General features: G+C 41.7%; 1 protein-coding gene across 1 annotated transcript; it reads right to left on the bottom strand.

Moving 5' to 3' along the window:
• Positions 1-477: 477 nt before the first annotated feature.
• rbm43 (RNA binding motif protein 43) lies at positions 478-17,516 on the bottom strand. Its single transcript, XM_043685716.2, has 4 exons — positions 17,335-17,516; positions 11,508-11,710; positions 6,151-6,260; positions 478-4,630 (listed from the first exon to the last, which is right to left on the bottom strand). The coding sequence occupies exons 1-4, from the start codon at positions 17,370-17,372 to the stop codon at positions 3,575-3,577; spliced, it is 1,407 nt and encodes a 468-aa protein (XP_043541651.2). The 5' UTR covers positions 17,373-17,516; the 3' UTR covers positions 478-3,574.
• Positions 17,517-21,212: the final 3,696 nt, after the last annotated feature.

Genomic DNA, 21,212 nt, shown 5'->3' with positions numbered 1-21,212 from the left:
GAGCTGGAATCGCCAGGGAACCACCATGACTTTCATCTTGGGAACTGCTGTCATCTAGTGTCTATCCAGCAGATGGGAAAATTCGAAACCTCATATCAATAAAACAGGAATAACTAATATTGAGATGTTAGTGCATGCTACTACATGTAAATAGGCCACTCGCTGCTCACTAGTAAGAACCAATCTCAGTCTAATACATGGTTGGAAAACTGGATTTTCTCAGCATGAGAAGCTCCTGACTTGCCATATCACACCTTTTTTTTTATAACTTTTGTACAGGGACTGGGTAGGCCTCCTATTTCTCTAAGCTACAGGCTATTGTCAAAATGATAGTGGCCCATTTTTGGAATGAGAGGTGTGTAAAGTTTAGCCAGACATTAAGTTGTCAGGGTGATTGTATCTCATTCTAATGCAGAATCTATTGTGTTTTTTGTTGATGGGGGTCAAAAGTGAACTGGTAAATCAGAAACTTCAGAATTTATTTTGTACAATGCATTTATTGACTGGATATAGATACAACAGCTCCTACAACCCTTAAAACATATATCGTCTTGTAATAAGACGATGGCTGACATTGGAACTTATTGCTACTTTCCCCAACTACCAAAATATTTGATCCTCCTAGAATCTAAATAGCTACTGATTTTCGTTATGGAGTACATTCAAAGCTAAGCATCTACAGCTTTTTGGAGTAGAGAATTCTCCTGATCACCTTCAGCCAGAGGTACATAGTTAATGATTCATCTTGTCCTCCTCTTGGTTTCCCTGTCAACAAAATGCCTATCTTCAGCCAATTCTTTTACATCTTTATGGCATCTAAAAATAGCTGAGGACACAGTTAAGGCTATCAGCCCTGTACAACTCGACATGCTGAGCACTTGTGCTCCAGAATTAGCCATGCTTCTTATCAGGATGTCCCAGCACACATACAACATTGTCCGCAGTGTCGGTTCCAATGCCTGAGTATGTTGGATCCACAAAAAAATAGAAATTCATTCATCTCATTACCATTCTGCTACAATTGAAACAGCAGCAGAGTAATTAAGCTGTCACTGACAGCTATCAATGGCACTTACTCAGCATGCTCAGTGGTGACCAAAGTGGGTTATGTTGGGACCACTTCAACTCCAGATCTAATTATAGCCTTGGCCCAAACATGGGCTATAAAGGTGAGGTGAGAGTGATTGCTCTTGACATCAGTTTGTACCATCCCAAGATGCACTGTGGCAGCTTGCAAAGCTTGACACCTCCCACTGATCACCCAGAAGGGGAAGGCAGCAAGTAAATATGAACACCATCACATCACTAACTTACCCTCCACCCCAAATCATTGTAATTCGCAAGTATTCACTACTCCTTTGCTGGGTCAGAAATGTGGAACTCCTAACCGAACAGGGCTAAGGCAGTACCTTCAAGACATGGTCTGCAGCAATTCAATATGAAGCCATACTTTTTTCAGGGGCAATTTAGGACAGATACTAAATGCAGATTTTGGCAGCAATGCCTATCTTCTATGGATAAATTTCAAATTAAACTGAATGGATTCAGATACTAATTAAGAGTGAAACACATTGCTATGGGAGCAGAGTCACAAATTGTTGTTATGTTTTTTAAAATCAATCTGCTTGGACAAGGGTGGCACAGTGGTTAGCATTGCTGCCTCACAGCACTAGGATTCCAGGTTCGATTCCAACCTCAGGCAACTGACTGTGTGGAGTTTCCACATTATCCCTGTGTTTGCGTGGGTTTCGTCCAGGGTCCGGTTTTCTGCCACAGTCCAAAGATGTGCAGGTCAGGTGAATTGGCCGTGTTAAATCACCCATAATGCTAGGTGCATTAGTCAGAGGCAAATGGGTCTAGGTAGTATGGACTTGTTGGGCTGAAGGGCCTGTTCCCACACTGTAGGGAATCTAATCTAATGTTATGACACACAATCATGTTAGGGGTTGAGGGTGGCTTGAACCTGGATCTTCTGGCCTAAGACACCTGACTCATTTCTTCACAGCACCTTTCGGTAAGGCCAGATGGATCCGTCATTTCAGGTCTTCAGTGAATTAATTCTTACAGTTAGGTTTTTATGATAACATGGCTGTGCCATGGTCAATCTATGAAAATCAAAGCCAAAAACATTTATTTTTAAACATTTGTACTTAAACTCTAAAACTACTATAGTGAGACTTGAACTTGTGCTTTTTATACTATTGGTTAATTAACTTAACCATTGCACTTTATCCTGTAGCACCCCAATCGAGTCATTGCTGCAGGATAAAGGGCCATAGGAACAAACCGATTAAAGGCAGCTGCAGGACAGATATTTTAAAGTAATTTTTCAACCAGGCTCATCAACCAGGACAGATAATTTGAGGCAAGTGAGTCTTTTTTTATTTCTTCATGGGAATTAGTTGAGCAAGCATTGGTCACTGAAAATAGCCCAAGCAAGCCACTCTGATCAGAGAGCAGTTAAGAGTCCAACACATTACTGTTGGTCTGGAGTCAGATTTATGGTGAGGACGGCAGAATTCATTCTCTATAAAGGGACAATCAACCACGTTTCTGTGGTAATCATTAGACTAACTTTTAATTCCAGGCATTTTAAGAAATTCATTCAAATTTCATTATTTGCTCTGGTGGGATTCAAATCCATATCCCCAGAGTATTAACCAGGGGCTCTGAATTACCAGCCCAGTTACATTCCAACCACACCACTGCCTCTTCAAACTGACTCAGGAGTTTTTAAAAGTGATAATTAAATATTGTAATGATTGGGAGTTGGGGAAAACATAGCCTTCAACATCCATTAACCATTATTTTGAGGGTTCCACCCAATAGTACTGAGCCTGGTGCACTTTGTAGGGTCAGCAAAAGTAAACATTATTTTAGATAATCTTTGCATTTATATATCATGTTTGACAACGTCAGGAGATCCAAAATACTTTACAACAATGAAGTACTTATAAAGGCGTAGACACTGCTGTAATCTACAAAGGAACACAGATCCCTCCCTTAAGAGAAAATAAATGGATGCATCAAATTTTCATTTTCTGCTTCCGTATCCCAATTTGAAGTTCCTTTGTTGAGGGGAAATGAAGCACCAAGAATAAACGTGTGGGATGGTAGAGATTTATTCCTGTGGGATGGTAGACATTTAATCTTGTGGGATGGTAGATATTTAATCCTGTTTTTCCTCTGTTGTTACCTCTATAAAAATGAGGTCCACAATTTGGAGTCAGCTTTTGACAGTCTGCTGGGGATTCTGAATTCTTTGGTCTTTGAGCCTTGAGATGTCCAATTGTTTTAATGAATCTTGTGCATCAATGTCACTTGGAGACTTTGTCTTTCTGCTCTCTGGTGAAGAACGTTGCTTTTGACAGGTATAACCTGGACTGGGTTTTCTTGAAAGGATCTTAGTTTGATTACTGGTTTGTGGCCTGAGTTTGACTGGTAGTTTTGATTGATGAGAGGTTGGCATTTGAGTCATCCAATGTATTTCCTTGCAAGTTAGAGAACATAAAGATTTGCTATTGATGTGTCCTTCTGACCTATTCAATTACCTCCGTCACTGTCATGGCCCAGTTTAGACCAAAGAACCATTCCCCAAAATATATTGCTTCATGTTATAACTCTCATCTGATGGTCCCACCACAGTTACAGTGTGATCACTTATTTCCAACAGAACTTCCACTGATTTGGAACTAAGTCTCTTGCACCTATGCAGGATCTCCTCCTTGTCGGAATTCCTTGAAGTTAAATCTATATGATTGATCCTTAGCTGCTGTTGTATTTCCTGAATTTGTGTACAAATTTCTGACTCGGCTTCAGATAGATTTCTTTGGGAATTGTGTGCTGGCCTTTTTGGGTATAAGGATATCTCACACAGCTCATCAAAACAAACTGTTTTAATGTTTGCGGAATACTTTGTTAGAAACTGTTGAAGGCAATTGCTGTTAAAAGCCTGCAGGTATTTGAAGGTCCATTTATCAACCATAAAGCTTATATGAGAAGCAAAAGAACTGTTTGAAGAATGAGATGAAAATGAATTCAGGCTACTAGTATCCATTTTAGAAATGGAACCGTTTTCCACAGCAGAAGTACTCATATACTTCATTGCTTCTTGAGGGTCATGAATGCTCCTCTTGATATATGAAGCAGTGTCTTCTTTGTTATTGGAACTGGCAACTGGCAGAGAAGATGGAGAAGCAACCAAAGGCATTGGGGAATTATCGCTTTTATTAGAAGAAAATTCTGGCTCAGAGGATCTTGAGTGGATATTTGAGGCATACTGGCTGGTACTATAATCTTCTTCACTGGATGCTGATGAATCAGAGCCACTATCAGGGGAACTTGGTTGCCTGTATTTTCTGAAAGTCCCAGATTGTAAAAATTCCTCATTTCTTTCACACCTCTTTTTGTTGGCTGAGTGACTTTGGCTGGAGACTGCATGTGCTGGCTGAGGCAAAATCAAGTCCCTAAGATCTGTCCGAAGTTTTACTAAAGAAGGGAAAGAACCTTTGATCTCCACAATGCAGCCTTGGGAACGTATAACTTGAAAATCATGCCTAAAGATTAATTGATGAGCCTTCCTTTCTGAAAAGCAGCTTGTGTCCAGTTTTGTTGTCACAAACAGCATCACCTATTAGGTTAAAAACAAATGTCTAATTAGCACTATATATACTTTAATTGCCTCCCTTTCTGCTATTTTGCCCTCAATTACACCTTGCAGGTGAAATGCCAGTTTGCCTGCACTCATCCAACTTAATATATTATAATTACCACCCACAGTGCAGTCTCTACTTTGGGGAGACAAAGCACAGATTGGGTGAATATTCAGTGAACACCGATCCCAAATTTCCAGTTGTTGTCGTCTTTGGCCTCCCACAATGTTCCAGATACTCAACAGTAGACTTTTTGGACTGATGACTATAATATGTGAAAAGATACTCCTTTAAAACAAGGAACTATGGAAGGCGTTGCAGTTTTAAAAAAAAATCACCAGAACTCATTGTGAGTTATATCCATAATATGGCCCCATTCAAGCAGTGGGGGAGAATTCCAGGTGGCTATGTGTGTGTTCAGGGTAGTTTTATCCAATCAAAGACTTTTGATTGATATTTCAACGAGGACCAATTATTTGTAATCAGAAATATTCAGCATAGCAACAAGTTTTTGACTTATTCTTGGGTGAGTGGCTACAGCTTTCTGTTTGGAGAATAAAGTAGAAGCATCTAGATTGTGAAAGAACAAGTGCCTAAATTTCTCTTTCTTTTGTGAGTGGAGAAGTAAAAGAAAATTCTCAGCACCTAACACTCTCTCTCTCGGTGCAAAATCCTTTCTTGAGAAAGAAAAGAGGATGAACCACTTTAAGAGACCCTGAAAGAATCAGTAAATGGAAGATTTAAAATCAATTTGTCCACAACCACACATCCTTATCAAAGAATCAAAAGTGAATTAACAGAAAACAACTCATTAATGCCTAAAATCCAAACTGGTGCTAGAATGGTGCATCACTAATTTTTATGTTCCTTCCCACCCTCATAATATTTGTGTCTGGTTTGTCTGTGTGTGTCTGTTTGTACTTACATAGGACTTTTTAAAAAGGGGGTAAGGTTTGAGTTATTTAATTGCAAGTTAGCAATTTATTGTTCTTTTTTGCTGTTAAACTGTTTGATGGTAATTAATAGGTGATTATCTTGAAAATGATAAAAAATCTGCTATGTCTATTCTTATAACCGGAACTAGACTATTAGATAAAATTGGGCAATTTGATAGTTTAATCAAATTTTCACATTCATAACAGCTCCAGAATAGTGGGGCTTGATTTCCTGCACATTACCTGAGTGACCCATGACACAATAGAAGCACTTTATCTTTGATTAGGCTTTTAACAGCCTTGAAGGTCTCAATACTCATTTTTACAATTTAGTTACTGACTGTTTTCTCATTGGCATTGATTCCACTGGACTCATTCCTGATAACTACTGATCCTATCGTCACTTGCCTTGCACTATTGTCCCTTGTTTGTAAATTATTCTTTACAATGCTGATAATAAGTGCCAGATGGAATGTGTACAAGCAATAGTGGGCTGCCCATCTGATGACTTAAAATTATCTCCATTTTTCACAGGTTTTAAATTTCTCCCTCAAAACATATACCTGTTCATCATCAGCATCGCACGGTTCTTTTTCAACTTCCCGTACTTCCAATTTGTATTTCTTATTGTCAAATGTAAATACATGTTCTCTTTTAAGGACGTTGTTTGCATCTGTAAGAAATAAATCATTTTAAGAAACACAAAATTGCAGATTGGAGTGGATCCCATTATCTCCTAGATAGGCTAAGACCCAACTGTGTAACTGTTATAGCAGCTCTGCAGGCTACTTGCAGTAAGATTAGAATTTAAATATATTTATCTAAATATGGAGTCAAGAGGAGTAGGAGTGAGAATGTGATTTAGGCCATTCAGCCCTAACATTATCTCCGTCATTCAATAAGATCTGATTACTTCACATTCCTGCCTGTCCCCAATAACCTTTCAACTCACCTTGCTTATTCACCCACTTGTTATCAGGAATCTATCTAACTCTGCCTTAAAAATCAAGAGTGTGATGACAAGCGTTCAGAGGCATTATATATTCCTGTTAGATTGAAGGGTAAGGGTGGTAAGATTAAGGAACAATGCGCAAATATTGAGGTTCTAATCAAGAACAAAAGAGAATCTTATTTCAGATACAGATAACTTGGTTCAATTAAATTTCTTTATCAATTAAAGAGTGTAGGGGCATGCTTAAGAAAGAAATCAGGAAGGCAATAGGGGATATGAGATAGCATATGAGAGAAGGTTAAGGATAATCCAAAAAGAGATTCTACAAATACATTAAGAGTAATCAGATAACTAGTGAAAGAGTAGAGCCTCTTAAAGACCAAGATGGTCTTGTTTGTGTTGAACCCCAGGAGATGGGAGAAAATCTAAATAAATATTTCACGTCAGTTTATATTTGAGGAAAGAAATGGTATTGAGAGAATGCAGAGAAATAAACTTTAATGTTTTAAGAACAGTTCACATTACAGAAGAGGAAGTTCAGGAGGTCTTAGAGAATTGAAAAGTGGATAAATCTCCTGAAATTAATCCAATGTATTCTAGAACATTGTGGGAAGTAAGGGAGGAAATTACAAGACCCCTTGCAGAAATATTTGCATCATCTATAACTATGGATGAGGTGCCTGATGACTGGAAGGTGGCTAATGTTGTACCTTTGTTTAAGAAAGGTTGTAAGGAGAAACTAGGGAACTATAGACCTGTGAGTCTGACTTCAGTTGTGGGTAAATTGTTGGAGGTGATTATAAAAGATAGAATTTATGGACATTTGGAGAGGCAAAAAGTGACAGTCAGTATTGTTTTGTGCTAGGAAAATCATGTCTCACAAACTTGACTTTATTTTTTGAGGAAGGTACCAAAAAGATCGACGATGGCACAGCAGTAGACGTTATTTATTTAGATTTTAGTAAAGCTTTTGACTAGGTTCTGCATGGTAGACTAATTAGTAAAGTTAGGTCACATGGGATTCAGCGTGAGCTTGCCAATTGGATACATAATTGACTTAACAGTAAGAGAGAGAGAGAATAATGGTGGAGAGTTGCTTTTCGGCCTGGAGGACTGTGACCATTGGTGTTCCACAGGGATCTGTTCTGGGTGTTCTCTTGTTTGTCATTTTATTTAAATCATTTTTATGAGAACATAGAAGACACGGTTAGTAGGTTTGCAGACGACACCAAAATAGGTGGCATGTAGACAGTGAAGAAGGTTTTCTAAAATTACAAAGGGTTCTTGATCAAAGTCTTTTCCCTGGGGTGGGGGAGTCCAGAACTAGAGGGCATAGGCTTAGGGTGAGAAGGGAAAAATATAAAAGAGATCTAAGGGGCAACTTTTTCACGCAGGGGGTGGTATGTGTATGGAATGAGCTTCCAGAGACAGTGGTGGAGGCTGGCACAATTGCAACATTTAAAAGTCATTTGGATGGGTATATGAATAGGAAGGGTTTGGAGGGATATGAGCCGGGTGCTGGCAAGTGGGACTAGATTGGGTTGGGATATCTGGTCAGCATGGAGGTTGGACTGAAGGGTCTATTTCCATACTATACATCTCTATGACTCTATGACTCTAAAAGTGTCAATAGCTGGAAAATGGCAGATGATGTTCAATCTGAATAAATGTGAGGTATTGCATTTTGGTCCAACATACAAGGGTAATGTTGTTGAACAGAGAGACCTAGGAGTGCCAATAAATAATTATTTGAAGTTTGTGTCACATATAGACAGGGTGGTTAAAAAGGCTTTTGGAACACTTACCTTCATTGCTCAGTCCTTTGAGTACAGGAGTTGGAAGCCATTTTGAGGTTGTTCAGGACATTAGTGAGGCCTCTTCTGGTCACTCCATTATAGGAATGATTTAATTAAGCTGGAGAGGGTTCAGAAGAGAGATACCAGGATATGGCTGGGTTTAGAGGGTTTCAGTTATAAAGAAAGGCTAGATACGCTGTGACCTTTTTCACTGGAGCTAGGAGGTTGACAGGTGACCTGATAGAAGTTTATAAAATAATGAGATGCACAGATAGAATTTTAAAGAAAGGCTGGACAGCTGGGACTTTTTTCACTGGAGCATAGGAGGTTGACAGACGACCTGATAAGGTTTTTAAGTAATGAGAGTATAGATAGAATTAATGGTAGTTGTTTCTCCCTAGTATGGGGCATTTCAAGATGAAGGGGCGCATTTTTAAAAAAGACACTAAGAAAACTTGTTTACACAGAAGGTAATTCGCGTGTGGAATGAACTTCTTGAGGAAGTCGTGGATGCGGAGACAACTACAACATTTAAAAGACATTTGGATGGATACATCAATAGGAAAGATTTGAAGAGATATGGACCAGGAGCAGGCAGGTGGGACTAACTTTGTTTGGGATTATATTCAGCATGGACTGGTTGTACCGAAGCGTCTATTTACGTGCTGTTTGACCTTATGACTCCACAACTCTGCTTTCACTCCCCTATCCATCCTTATGATCCTTTGTGAGAAAAAAAATCCTCCTTACCTCTACATTAAATGGAAAACTCTTTTCAAAAGTGTTACATTCAGTTTTAGATTGATCCACAAGTGTGAGTACCCTTTCCATGTCTACCCTATCAAGATCCCTTAGGTTCCTTGATGTTTCAATCAACTCTACACGCAACATGAAACAAATGTTAAAGTTCTACAAAAAGAGGAAATTTGAAAACAAGGAACCACAGGTCAGTTAGTCTGCAGCCATTGATAAAGTTCTGAAATATATTATTCAGGAATGCACTTAGAAAATCATAGGTATAATCAGGCTGTAGAGATGCTGGTGTTGGACTGGGATGGACAAAGTTAAAAATCACACAACACCAGGTTATACTCCAATAAGTTTATTTGAAAGCCTGTACTTTCAAATAAACCTGTTGGACAATATCCTAATGCTGTGTGATTTTTAATGTAGTCTAATCAGACAGAATCAACACAGTTTTACGAAAGGGAAATAGTGTTTGACAAATTTATTACATTTTTTGAGGATGTAGTTCAAATTAGACAAAGGGAACCAGCAGATATGGAAAAAGTGGAAAATACATGGAATACTTCCAAACATATTCAATAAAGTGCCACTTAGAATGTTGTTGTTGTTCAAGATAAAATCTGACACAACATATTAATACGAACAGAAGATCAGTTCTTGAACATGAAGCAGAAAATAGGGAAAAATTAGGTATTTTCACATTGGAAAGCTGTAACTTGTGGAGTGCTCTAAGAATTAGTGCTGTAGCATCATCTATTCACAATCTGTATTAATAGCTCAGATTAGCAGGCTGACAGTAATGTTTCTAAGTTTTCTAACAATAAAGAGCCTAGTGGGAATGTAACTTGTGAGATGGAATGGAAGCTGCAGGGAGATATAAACTACTTCAGTCAATGGGCAACAAGACTGCAGGTGGAATATATTGTGGGGAAGTGTGAGGTTATTCACTTTAACAGTAAGAATAGAAAAACAGGATTTTTTTTTTAAAAAGAGAGGTTACATTTATAACTGTTGACATTGGAAAGTTAACAGCAAATGCAGCAAGCAGTTAGGAAGCTAGTGTGATGGCCTTTGTTGCAAGGGGATTAGCTACATGAATAAGGAAGTATTCCTACAAATGTAGATGGCGAGACCACATTTGGAATACTGTCCAAGTTTTGGTTTCTATATATCAAGAAGGACATTTTTTTGAGGCAGCAGAGAAAAGATTTACTAGATTGTTCCCTTGGATGAAACAGTTCCCCCTGTGATAACAGATTGAAAAAATTGGGCTTATATTCTCTGGAGTTTGGAAGACCGGACGGAGATCTTATTGAAAATGTATAAGATTCTGAAGGGGCTCAACAGGATAGTTAGTGTTTATTTCCCTTGGCCAAGACATTTTGGACACAAATTCAGGATAAGAGGAAATATAAAGCTTGATGACTCAATTTTCCCTCATGCAATATAATCACAAATCGGTCTGGGGAGGCTTTGTTGTACTTTCACAAAGGCAAATATATTCTTTCATTGGTAGTGAGTTCAAAGATGTGCACAGTAATTCAGACAAGGTTTCACCAAGGCCTGATAGTAAGACAATATGCTAATTTGAAGAATTATTACAGGATAGAGCGTGTAGGGCTCATCATGTTACCGCTGGCTTTCTAAGCATTTTGACTTAGTGCCAAACTCCTACCTTTTCTCTAAAACCCTGCACATTGTTTCTATTTAAATGATCATTAAATGCTCTCTTCAATGTCCCAATGAAACTGGCTCCACATTGCTACCAGGCAGTGAATTCCAAACATGGACTACTCTCCTTGTGAGAAAGATTTTTCTCACCTTGCATTTGCTTTTTTTGCAAAGCACTTAGAAACGGTGACCTCTGATTCTTGATCTTTTTACATGCAGGAATAGTTTCTTTCAATTTAGAGGTCCCTCTGTCCCGACCCCATATGATGTTGTAAACATTGATCAAATCTCCTACCCAAGCAGGAGAATCCAATTTCTCCAACCTATCCTCATAACTGAGGTGTCCCATCCGTGGGATCATTCTCATAAACCTCTCCTGCACTCTTTCCAATGAATTCACATCCTTCCTACAGTGTGGCACAAGAACTGTCGACAATATTCCAGCTGAGATCCTATAGAGATCCAGCATTACCTCCCTGCTCTTATACTGTAATCTCTATTCATTTTTAAAAACAATAAACTTAAAATGCAATTTTCCTTGCTAACTATCTGTACGGTTACATTTTGAGTCTTACGTGCAAGAACATTCATATCCTTCTGAACACTGGGGCTGATGAAACCCTTGACCAGTATCTGTAAAAGGTCAACTGCCTTTCCCCTGCTCTGTAGCATGCCCTCCCCAATTCAGGCTTCTGTACCAGCCCAAAAACCCCAATATCATCACCCCACTGCAGCAATCACCGAGCTCAATTACCTTCCTCCTTCTCAAAAATGACATAAGCGCAGCCTTTAACACCGGTTGAATATTCCACGTCCAATACCTCACCCCCTCCATTGCTCGACTTCTGGAAATAAATGGTCAGTTTATCCAGCAGACGTTTCACAGAAACATTTTCAGGAACATTCAGGACTTGAATTTTCTTTGGGTGTTGCGGCATTGTTTCTGGGTTCCCGAGCCTGTGGAAACAAATCTTTATATGAACTGAAATTTATTTTGACTTCCTGTATGTCATTCCAAATGATACCAAAGTAAAGGAGGAGTGTTTGAATGTAACTAGCTGTTTCAGTATGGAATGTAGGGTCTCAAAGGATGATGGAAATAGTAAGACTGACTTAAGGCAGTGACTGTGTAGGTTCACTGCTGTGTCAGTTAGCAGTGTGGGTTTCTTTCTCTTTCTCTGTCTTCTGCACAGGCCATGTGCTACCTTCGTCTGTTCCTCTCCCTTTTCAAAGTGCCGTTGTGAAAGGTCATCAACCTGAAACATTAACTTTTCTTCTCTCTTTTTATAGATGCTGCTTGACCTAAAAATTTCCAGCATTTTCTGTTTACATTTCAGATTTCCAGCACCTACAGTAATTTTATTTTTCCATAGACATCCAATGTAAATCACTTCTGTCACGTTATATTTAGAAGCTCTGGCCACTAGATGTCACTGCACCATTCTCAAAATGCTTGCTTTTATTCAATGTTTTCTTTTTCAATTACAACGTTTGGCCGAAACTTCTTCAGCTTGTCATTAAATGTTTCCAGTAACATTTTCGTTCCATTGGCCGCTTCTAAAAACTTCAGACTTGATTTGCTGTAGCTGAAGAGCATGTGCGTGTGAATGTTCACAATTTCCTTAAATGTACAAGTATTATTTAAGCCAGCTGACTAATCAACAGCCTCGTTCACAGTCTCCACCAAAATCTGTGCATTTGCTTTCCAAAGTTCTATGAGGTGACAAATTCCAAAAGCTTCATTCATGTGAAATTCATTAAAAGTATTCTACTCCTCCAAACACCACATTGACTGCAGGTGAGAGGCACATGTCGCAATTCCTCCTTTCACAAGTCAGGGGAATCAAATATCATCTAGGACTGGGAAAACAAGTACTGCAGGCTCACCACTGATGACCGATATTTAGTCATAGGGATAGGATATTGTGGAATCTCTTCCTCTAGTGAGTTGGTATGGGTAACGAATGAAAGTGAAAATTGCAAGGCACATGTCAACATCCTTGGAGTTAGCATTGACTAGAAACTGAATTGGGCATGTCATAACAAGACCATGGCCACAAGGGCAGGTCACAAACTAGGGGAATTCTGTGGTGAGTAACTCACTCCTGTCTCTCCAGTGTCTGTCCACCATCTGTAGGTGATTGTGGAGCTGGAAAAGCATCCGAGGGGCAGGAGAATCAATGTTTCTGGCATAAACCATTCATTACGAATGAGGCTTGTGGGCCAGGGGGCTGAGTGATAAATGGGAGGGAGGGTGGGGTTGGGGGGAAGATAGCTGAGAATGCGATAGGAGGATGAAGTGGGGAAAAAAGTGATAGGTTGGAGAAGATAGATGGGAAAGGTGATGGACAGGTCAGGAGGGTGGTGCTGAGTTGGATGCTTGGGTCTGGAATAATGTGGGGGGATGGGAAATGAGGAAACTGGTGAAATCCACATTTATCCTGTGTGGTTGCAGGGTCCCAAGGTGGAATATCTCGTGTTCTTCCTCCAGGCGTCGGGTGGTTAGAGTTTGGCGATGGAGGGGGCCTAGGACCTGCATGTCCTTGGCAGAGTGGGAGGGGGAGTTGAAGTGTTCAGCCACAGGACGGTGAGGTTGGTTAGTGCTGGTGTCCCAGAGATCTGAAACAATCCGCAAGTTGATGTCCTGTCTCCCTCTGTCCACCATCTACAAGAAACGTGATGGATTGCCTGGATGGGTGAATTCCATCAATATTCCAGGACCATTCAGCATAAAAGTAGCCCGTTTGATTTGTACCTCATCCACCACCTTCATCCATCCTGTTGCAGTGGTACCACTGTGTGCCACCTCCAAGATGCACTGCAGTAACTCACCAAAGTTCCAGCATCAGCATCTACCACAGAGTAGGACAAGGGCAGCAGCTACATGGGAATACCTCCACCTCCAAGCTATACAACATCCTGATAGGGAAATATATCACTGTTCTTTCATGGTCACTGGTCAAAGTCCTGAAAAATTCTGAAACTCCCTCCCCTAAAAGCACTGTGGGTGCTTCTACACCATAAGGACTGCGGCAGTTCAAGAAGGCAGCTCACCACCACCTTCACCAGGCATGAGCAATAAATGCTGGTCCAGCCAGTGCCACCCACATCCTGGGAGTGAAGAAAAGAAAGTGTGCTGAAAGACTGAAGAATGCTTAGAAGTGGATTTTCTTTTTCTTTCTTCTTCTACCTGGAAGTGTTATCACACACAACTGAATGATGTGCCCTCCACAAAGTCACTGGGACTTTATTTTTTTTAAACTGGTAATGACCATCAGTAAAACACCCCTGTAGTCAATTGAATATTTATAAGTAAAACCCATTGTGGGCCTTGCCAACCATCAAAGTGAAAGGGGGCCATAGGGAGAGCAGGAAGGAACTAAATCAAAATGGAGTTGGAGGGGGAAATAAAGCACTGATTCTCCAAAGTCTGTTCTACACGTACAAGGCATAAGTCAGGTTTGTGATGGAATACTCCCCACTTTCCTGATTGAGTGCAGTTCCAACAACACTCAAGGAGCTTGACACCACATCCACAAACATCATGGGAACAGATACATGGGAACACCATCACCTGCAAGTTTCTCTCCTGACTTGGCAACATCTTGCTATTCCTTCACTGTCGCTGGATCAATATCCTAGAAGTCCTTCCCTAACGGCATTGTGGGCCCACCGATCGCATGTGGACTGCAGTGGTTCAAGAAGGCAACACAATACCACCTTCTCAAGGGCAACTAGGGACAAGCAATAAATGCTGACCCAGCCAGTGACACCCACATCCATGAGTGAATAAAATGAAACATTTGTGCAGAGGGCTTGCATCCAAATTGTTGATGAAAGTCAGTTCTGAATAGGCAATCTGTACTGCAAAGGGTATGGAGTGAGAGTAAGCCATGTGACACCATATGCTTACAGCAAATGTTATCAACTTGAAACTTGCTGTAGATGAGTTTGATGGAAGCAGGCACAATCATTGGTTTCAAAAAGAAATTGGATGTGCATTTCAAGAAGCAGAGCTACAGAGGCAGAACAGGAAATGTAATCGACGGGGCTGCTCTACAGAGAGACAGCACAGATGTGATTGGCAAATGGCCTCCTACTATACCCTAATAAAACCATAAGAAGTAGGAGCAAAGTAGGCCATTCAGCCCATCGAGTCTGTTCTGACATTCAATGAGATCACTGCTGATTTGATAATGCTCAATTTCACTTTCCTGCATTTTATTTATAAGCCTTGATTCTCTTACTGATTATGAATGTCTACCTCAGTCTTGAATATATGTAATGACCCAGCCTCAACTGCCCTCTGTGGTAAAGAATTCCACAGATTCACTACCCTCAGAGAAGAAATTCCTGCTTATCTTGGTCTGAAATGCGTGACCCCAATATTCTGGGATTATGACCCTCTTGTCCAAGGCTCTCCCAAAAGGGAAGGCAGCATCCGAGGAGCGGGAGAATTGACGTTTCAGGCAAGAGCCTTTCATCAGGAATGAGGCTTGTCAGCTGAGGGGGTGGAGAGATAAATGGGAGGCGGGGGTGGGGCTGGGGGAAAGGTAGCTGAGAGCATGATTGTAGATGGAGGTGGGGATAATACTGATAGGTCAGAGAAGAGGGTGGAGTGGATAGGTGGGAAGGAAGATTGACAGGTCATGAGGGCAGTGCCGAGTTGGAAGGTTGGAACTGGAAATAAAGGGGGGGGGATGAGGAAACTGGTGAAGTCCACATTCGTGCCATGGGGTTGAAAAGTCCTGAGGTGGAAGATGAGGCATTCTTCCTCCAGGCGTTGGGTGGTAAAGGTTTGGCGATGGAGGAGGCCCAGGACCTGCATGTCCTTGGTGGAGTGGCAGGGGAATTTAAGTGTTTGGCCACAGGGCAGTGGGGTTGGTTTGTGCGGGTGTACTGGAGATGTTCTCTGAAGTGTTCTGCGAGAAGGCATCCTGTCTCCCCAATGTAGAGGGGGCCGCACCAGGAGCAATGATACAGTAAATGACATGTGTGGAAACGCAGGTGAAAGTTTGATGGATGTGGAAGGCTCCTTTGGGGCCTTGGTCAGAGGTGAGGAGGGAGGTGTGGGCGCAGGTTTTGCAATTCCTGTGGTGTCAGGGGAAGGTGTTGGGAGGGGTTGGTGGGTGCTGGGGGGTGTGGACCTGACAAGAGAGTTGTGGAGAGAGCGGTTTTTACGGAAAGCAGATAGAGATGGGAATGGAAATATATCTCTGGTGGTGGGGTCTGTTTGTAGGTGGCAGAAATGGTGGAGATTGGTGCGATGTATACAGAGGTTGGTGGGGTGGAAGGTGAGGACCGGGGGGTGTTCTGTCCTTGTTGGGGTCGGAGGGGTGGGGTTTGAAAGTGGAGGTGCGGAAAGTGGATGAGATGCACTGGAGGGCATCATCAACCACGCGGGGGAAAATTATGGATTTTGAAGAAGGAAGCCATCTGGTGTGTTCTGTGATGGAACTGGTCCTCCTGGGAGATGTAGCAGAGGCAGAGGAATTGGAAATAAGGGACAGCGTTTTTTTCTGTGGTGGAACTGGTCCTCCTGGGAGCAGATGCTGTGGAATTGGGATCCAGCGGCACAGGAATTGGCACCCCCTCAGCTCACAAGCCTATTTCTGATGAAGGTTTCTTGCCTAACCCCTTGTCGATTCTCCTGCTCTTCGGATGCTGCCTGACCTGCTGTGCTTTTCCAGCGTCACACTCCAGACTCTGATCTCCAGCACCTGCAGGCCTCACTTTCTCCCAAAAGGGGAAATAATCTTTCCACATCCCCTGTGGAAAATCCCTAAGATAGAAATCTTTTACGTTTCAATAAGGTAACCTCTCATTCTTCTAAATTCCAACAAGAATGGGCCCAACCCTCTCAATCTCTCCTCATAACGCAGTCTCTCCACATCCAAGCGAATTTTCTCTGGGCTGTCTCCAATGCCTGTATATCTTTCCTTAGATAAGGGGCCCAAAGCTGTTTACATATTCCAGAACGGGTCTAACTCCACCGTCCCACTCATTTGGTCACACTGCCCCTCCCCCCGCTCCTAATTTTGTGTTGCTAACATCTCCACTTCCTTTTGAAAGTGATTATTGATTCTGTTTCCCCTAAGCCACTTGCAGGAAGTGTGCTCCAGATTTAAAACTAAAATTCTGCTTCGCTCCTCCTCAATTGTCTAACAAATATTTTTCATTGACTTTGCGCGGTGCAAAATCGAGACTTGAATCTGCTGTGCTGGTAAACTCGGCCTTATCACCTTCAGTTCCACCTCCCCCAATCCCTGGAGAGGAATTCATAAAACCCTTGAGATTCAGGAGGATCCACTGACAGAGTGACTTTGGGAGCGCCCTAATCCCCTCAAAAACTGAACATTAGCTTTATGTCTGCTTTGGACTGACCGACGCAAGAAGCTTGACCCTCGTTTGGTTTTCCTGCTCGACTCAGTTTCTTAATAACGAGTAGAAACTGAAAACACTGGGAAGACTCGAAATATTTAACAGCGTGCGCAGTTTCCTTGTTCAGAAACAGTGTCCGTTACAGTGACAGCTCCGGAGGAACAGGGGATTTCCAATAGATCCCCCCCTCTACCTCTTACCTCTCCGGGGCAATGGGCTTCACTTGATGTCGTTTCATGCTAAAGTCTCCCTGAATTGGTGAGCGAGTGCTCCCTTTCTGAACTGCGTCTCCAGCCGGGGAAAATGAAAGTGAAATCAAGTTGAGGAAAATATTTCAGCTGCCTGCTCTCTCCAATAGCCCCTGCTTTTTGGATCCACCTCCCTCTCTCAGCTGCCTCTGTTAGTGTCGGATTTGTCCCAGTCACTAAAAATATCCCAGCACAGACGGAATTTTTTTTTAAAGTGTCAGCAAATGGTTTCTCTGTCCTTTGACCTCCACGTTCCCTCCCCCAAATCCGAGTCGTTTCTCAACCCCATCAACAGCACAGCACGAAAGAGACGGTTCGGCCCGTCTTCCCTGTGGTAGCTGAGTGATCAAGCTTTTCAATTATCACAATCTGCTTTATCCATGATGTTGTATCTAATTTTCCTTTGATGTATTTGTCCGATTTGAAAGTTGCTACTGAATCTGTTTCTACTCCTCTTACAGGTAGTTCACTCCCTGCTTGTCACCTCATGCTCTTTAAACTATCACATTAAATTTGTGTCTTCTGATCATTAGTCACTGGAATCCGTTTCTTCCTACGCACTCTTGATATTTTTAATCTATCAAGGAACAGATCAAGTGGGACTTGAACTTGGGCCTTGTGGGAGAGGTTGGGACTATTTCGCTCTTTCAAAACTATTCCTGGAATCGAATGCTTGCATTAACTCTTGCCTTGATCTTCCGTAGTGATTGGAACCAGGGCCAGATGGATCTCATTGACTATGAGACCCTTGATTGGGAGGTTGTTAACCTGGGTCAATCAGGGAGTCCTAGCTGACATATATAAAGGGGAAAGTGAGGACTGCAGATGCTGGAGATCAGAGCTGAAAAATGTGTTGCTGGAAAAGCGTAGCAGGTCAGGCAGCATCCAAGGAGCAGGAGATTCAACGTTTCGGGCATAAGCCCTTCTTCAGGGATTCTCCAGGATTCATGAAGAAGGGCTTATGCCTGAAACGTCGATTCTCCTGCTCCTTGAATGCTGCCTGACCTGCTGCGCTTTTCATACATAAAGGGGAGTCAACATGGGGCTGGAGAAAAAATAAGCACTACCACAGTTAGGCAGTAGTGTGGGGGTAAATTTAATAAAAAAATAAACATGAGTGTCAGAGATCCCGGACAAAAACACCACGGGGAGTGGAGTGCATTATTTCCACCCGAGCATAAGAGGTACAGTTAGTAAGTTTGCAGATGACACCAAAATTGGAGGTGTAGTGGATAGCGAAGAGGGTTACCTCAGATTACAACAGGATCTTGACCAGATTGGCCAATGGGCTGAGAAGTGGCAGATGGAGTTTAATTCAGATAAATGCAAGGTGCTGCATTTTTGGAAAGCAAATCTAAGTAGGACTTATACACTTAATGGTAAGGTCCTAGGGAGTGTTATTATTTTTTTCCCCCATGTTGTGTGTGTGCCGATGTGAGACACAGTGAGAGACACAAGATGCATGAACCTTTATTCAGTTTCCACCACCAGCAAGAAAGGAAACACCCGAGTGGCCAGTGACAAGCAGTGCCCTTCATATCAAAGGGAGTGCAGGTTCATAGCTCCTTGAAAGTGGAGTCGCCGGTAGATAGGATAGTGAAGAAGGCGTTTGGTATGCTTTCCTTTATTGGTCAGAGTATTGAGTACAGGAGTTGAGAGGTCATGTTGCGGCTGTACAGGACATTGGTTAGGCCTCTGTTGGAATATTGCGTGCAATTCTGGTCTCCTTCCTATCGGAAAGATGTTGTGAAACTTGAAAGGGTTCAGAAAAGATTTACAAGGATGTTGCCAGGGTTGGAGGATTTGAGCTATAGGGAGAGGCTGAACTGGCTGGGGCTGTTTTCCCTGGACCATAAAAGGCTGAGGGGTGACCTTATAGAGGTTTACAAAATTGAGGTTTCATGGATAGGATAAATATGCAAAGTCTTTTCCCTGAGGTGGGGGAGTCCAGAACTAGAGGGCATAGGTTTAGGGTGAGAGGGGAAAGATATAAAAGAGACCTAAGGGTCAACTTTTTCACACAAAGGATGGTACGTGTATGTAATGAGCTGCCAGAGGATGTGGTGGAGGCTGGTACAATTGTAACATTTAAGAGGCATTTGGATGGGTATATGAATAGGAAGGGTTTGGAGGGATATGGGCCGGGTGCTGGCAGGTGGGACTAGATTGGGTTGGGATATCCGGTCGGCATGGACAGGTTGGACCGAAGGGTCTGTTTTTATGCTGTACATCTCTATGACTCTATAACTCTATTTTGATTTAATCCCTGCCCTCCCCTTCACTGTTTGATCACACAGCATTGCCCATTGATGTGAAGGGCACTGCTTGTCACTGGCCACTCGGGTGTTTCCTATCTTCCTGGTGGTGGAAACTGAATAAAGGTTCATGCATCTTGTGTCTCTCATTGTGTCTCACACCTGCACACACACAACATGGGTGCTGGGGGAAAATAAGCAGTACCGCAGTTAGGCGGTAGTGTGGGGTTAAAAAAAAATCAACAGGAGTGTCGAGGGGTTCTGTTCACAAAAAAAGGGAGTTGAGGGCACCGCAGGGAGTGGAGTGCATTATTTCCCCCTCCAACTCTATTTTGATTTAATCCCTGCCCTGCCCTTCACTATTTGATCACACAGCATTGCCCTTTGATATGAAGGGCACTGCTTGTCACTGGCCACTGTTTCCTTTCTTCCTGGTGGTGGAAACTGAATAAAGGTTCATCCATCTTGTGTCTCTCACTGTGTCTCACACCGGCACATACACAACATGGGTGCTGGGGGAAATAAATAATAAGCAAAAAAAAAATAAAGGGGAGTTGGTGGATTGGAGTTTTGTCCTCATTTCCCTGTGAACTGGTTGAACAGTAGGGTTTGGGGCCTGGTTTTGCTGCTCTCTCTCCCTTGTAAAATTGCTGTCTCTTGTATACAGCTGCAAATGTTAACTGTTTTTTGTAAACTGTTATGTAAACTGTTTTGTAATTGTTTAATAAAATAAAAAAAGGTGAGTTGGAAAAATAAGCACTACTACAATTAGGCGGTAGTGTGGGAAAAAAAAACAGGAGTGTCAGAGGTTCTGTTCACTCTGAAAAAAAAAGATGAGTGATAATAAACAGGAGTGTAATTGGTTCTAGAAGAAAAAAAATAAAGGGGAGTTGGCACCGCAGTTAGCCGGTAGTGTGGGGTAATAAAAAAAAATTTAAAGAGGGAGTTGGGATTTGAGATTTTTCCTCATTTCCCTGAAAATCGGTTGAATGTCAGGGTTTGGGGCTTGGCTTTGCCATTCCCCACCTTTGTGAAATTGCTGTTTCTTTGTAAACAGTTGTTAATGTTAATTGTTTTGTAAACTGTGAATTGTTTAATAAAATATAAATAAACAGGGAAAAAAAATAAAGGGGAGTTGGGATTTGAGGTTTTCCTTATTTCCCTAAAAACTGGTTGAACGTTAGGGTTTGAGGGCCTGGCTTTTGCCATTCCTCTCCCTTGTGAAATTGCTGTTTCTTTGTGAACTGCTGCTAATGTTAATTGTTTTGTAAACTATTTAATAAAATAAAAAAGGGGAGTTTTTTAAAAAAGTAAAGGGGAGATGTCACCCCTGCACACACACAACTTGGGTGCTGAGGAAAAATAAGCACTACCGCAGTTAGGCAGCAGTGTGCGGGTTAAAGCAATTTTAAAAAATCACTGGGAGTCTCAGAGGTTCTATTCATTCTGAAGAAAAAATTATATAAACAGATCAACATGGATGCTGGGGAAAATATAAGCACTAAAGAATAAAAAGACAGGAGATTGGCAGAGGAGTGGATTGGTGTAGTTCAGTTGCGAAACAGTGTAATGCCA

This window comes from Chiloscyllium plagiosum, unplaced genomic scaffold, assembly GCF_037043375.1.
Source record: "Chiloscyllium plagiosum isolate Xiang-an unplaced genomic scaffold, Cpla_swu_hap1 HiC_scaffold_4, whole genome shotgun sequence".
In the NCBI taxonomy this organism is placed as follows: Eukaryota; Metazoa; Chordata; class Chondrichthyes; order Orectolobiformes; family Hemiscylliidae; genus Chiloscyllium; species Chiloscyllium plagiosum.
Note: the sequence above shows the minus strand (reverse complement) of the source record. Positions and strands in the feature narration are given on the sequence as shown.

Bases quoted from the DNA above. Each gene is read 5' to 3' on its own strand.
- rbm43 (XM_043685716.2), bottom strand. From the start codon at position 17,372: ATGAAACGACATCAAGTGAAGCCCATTGCCCCGGAGAG. The intron at 6,261-11,507 runs GTAATTGAGCTC...TATTTCTTACAG, and splicing joins CATTTTTGAGAAGGAGGAAG to ATGCAAACAACGTCCTTAAA. The intron at 4,631-6,150 runs GTATATGTTTTG...TTAACCTAATAG, and splicing joins GCGATGCTGATGATGAACAG to GTGATGCTGTTTGTGACAAC.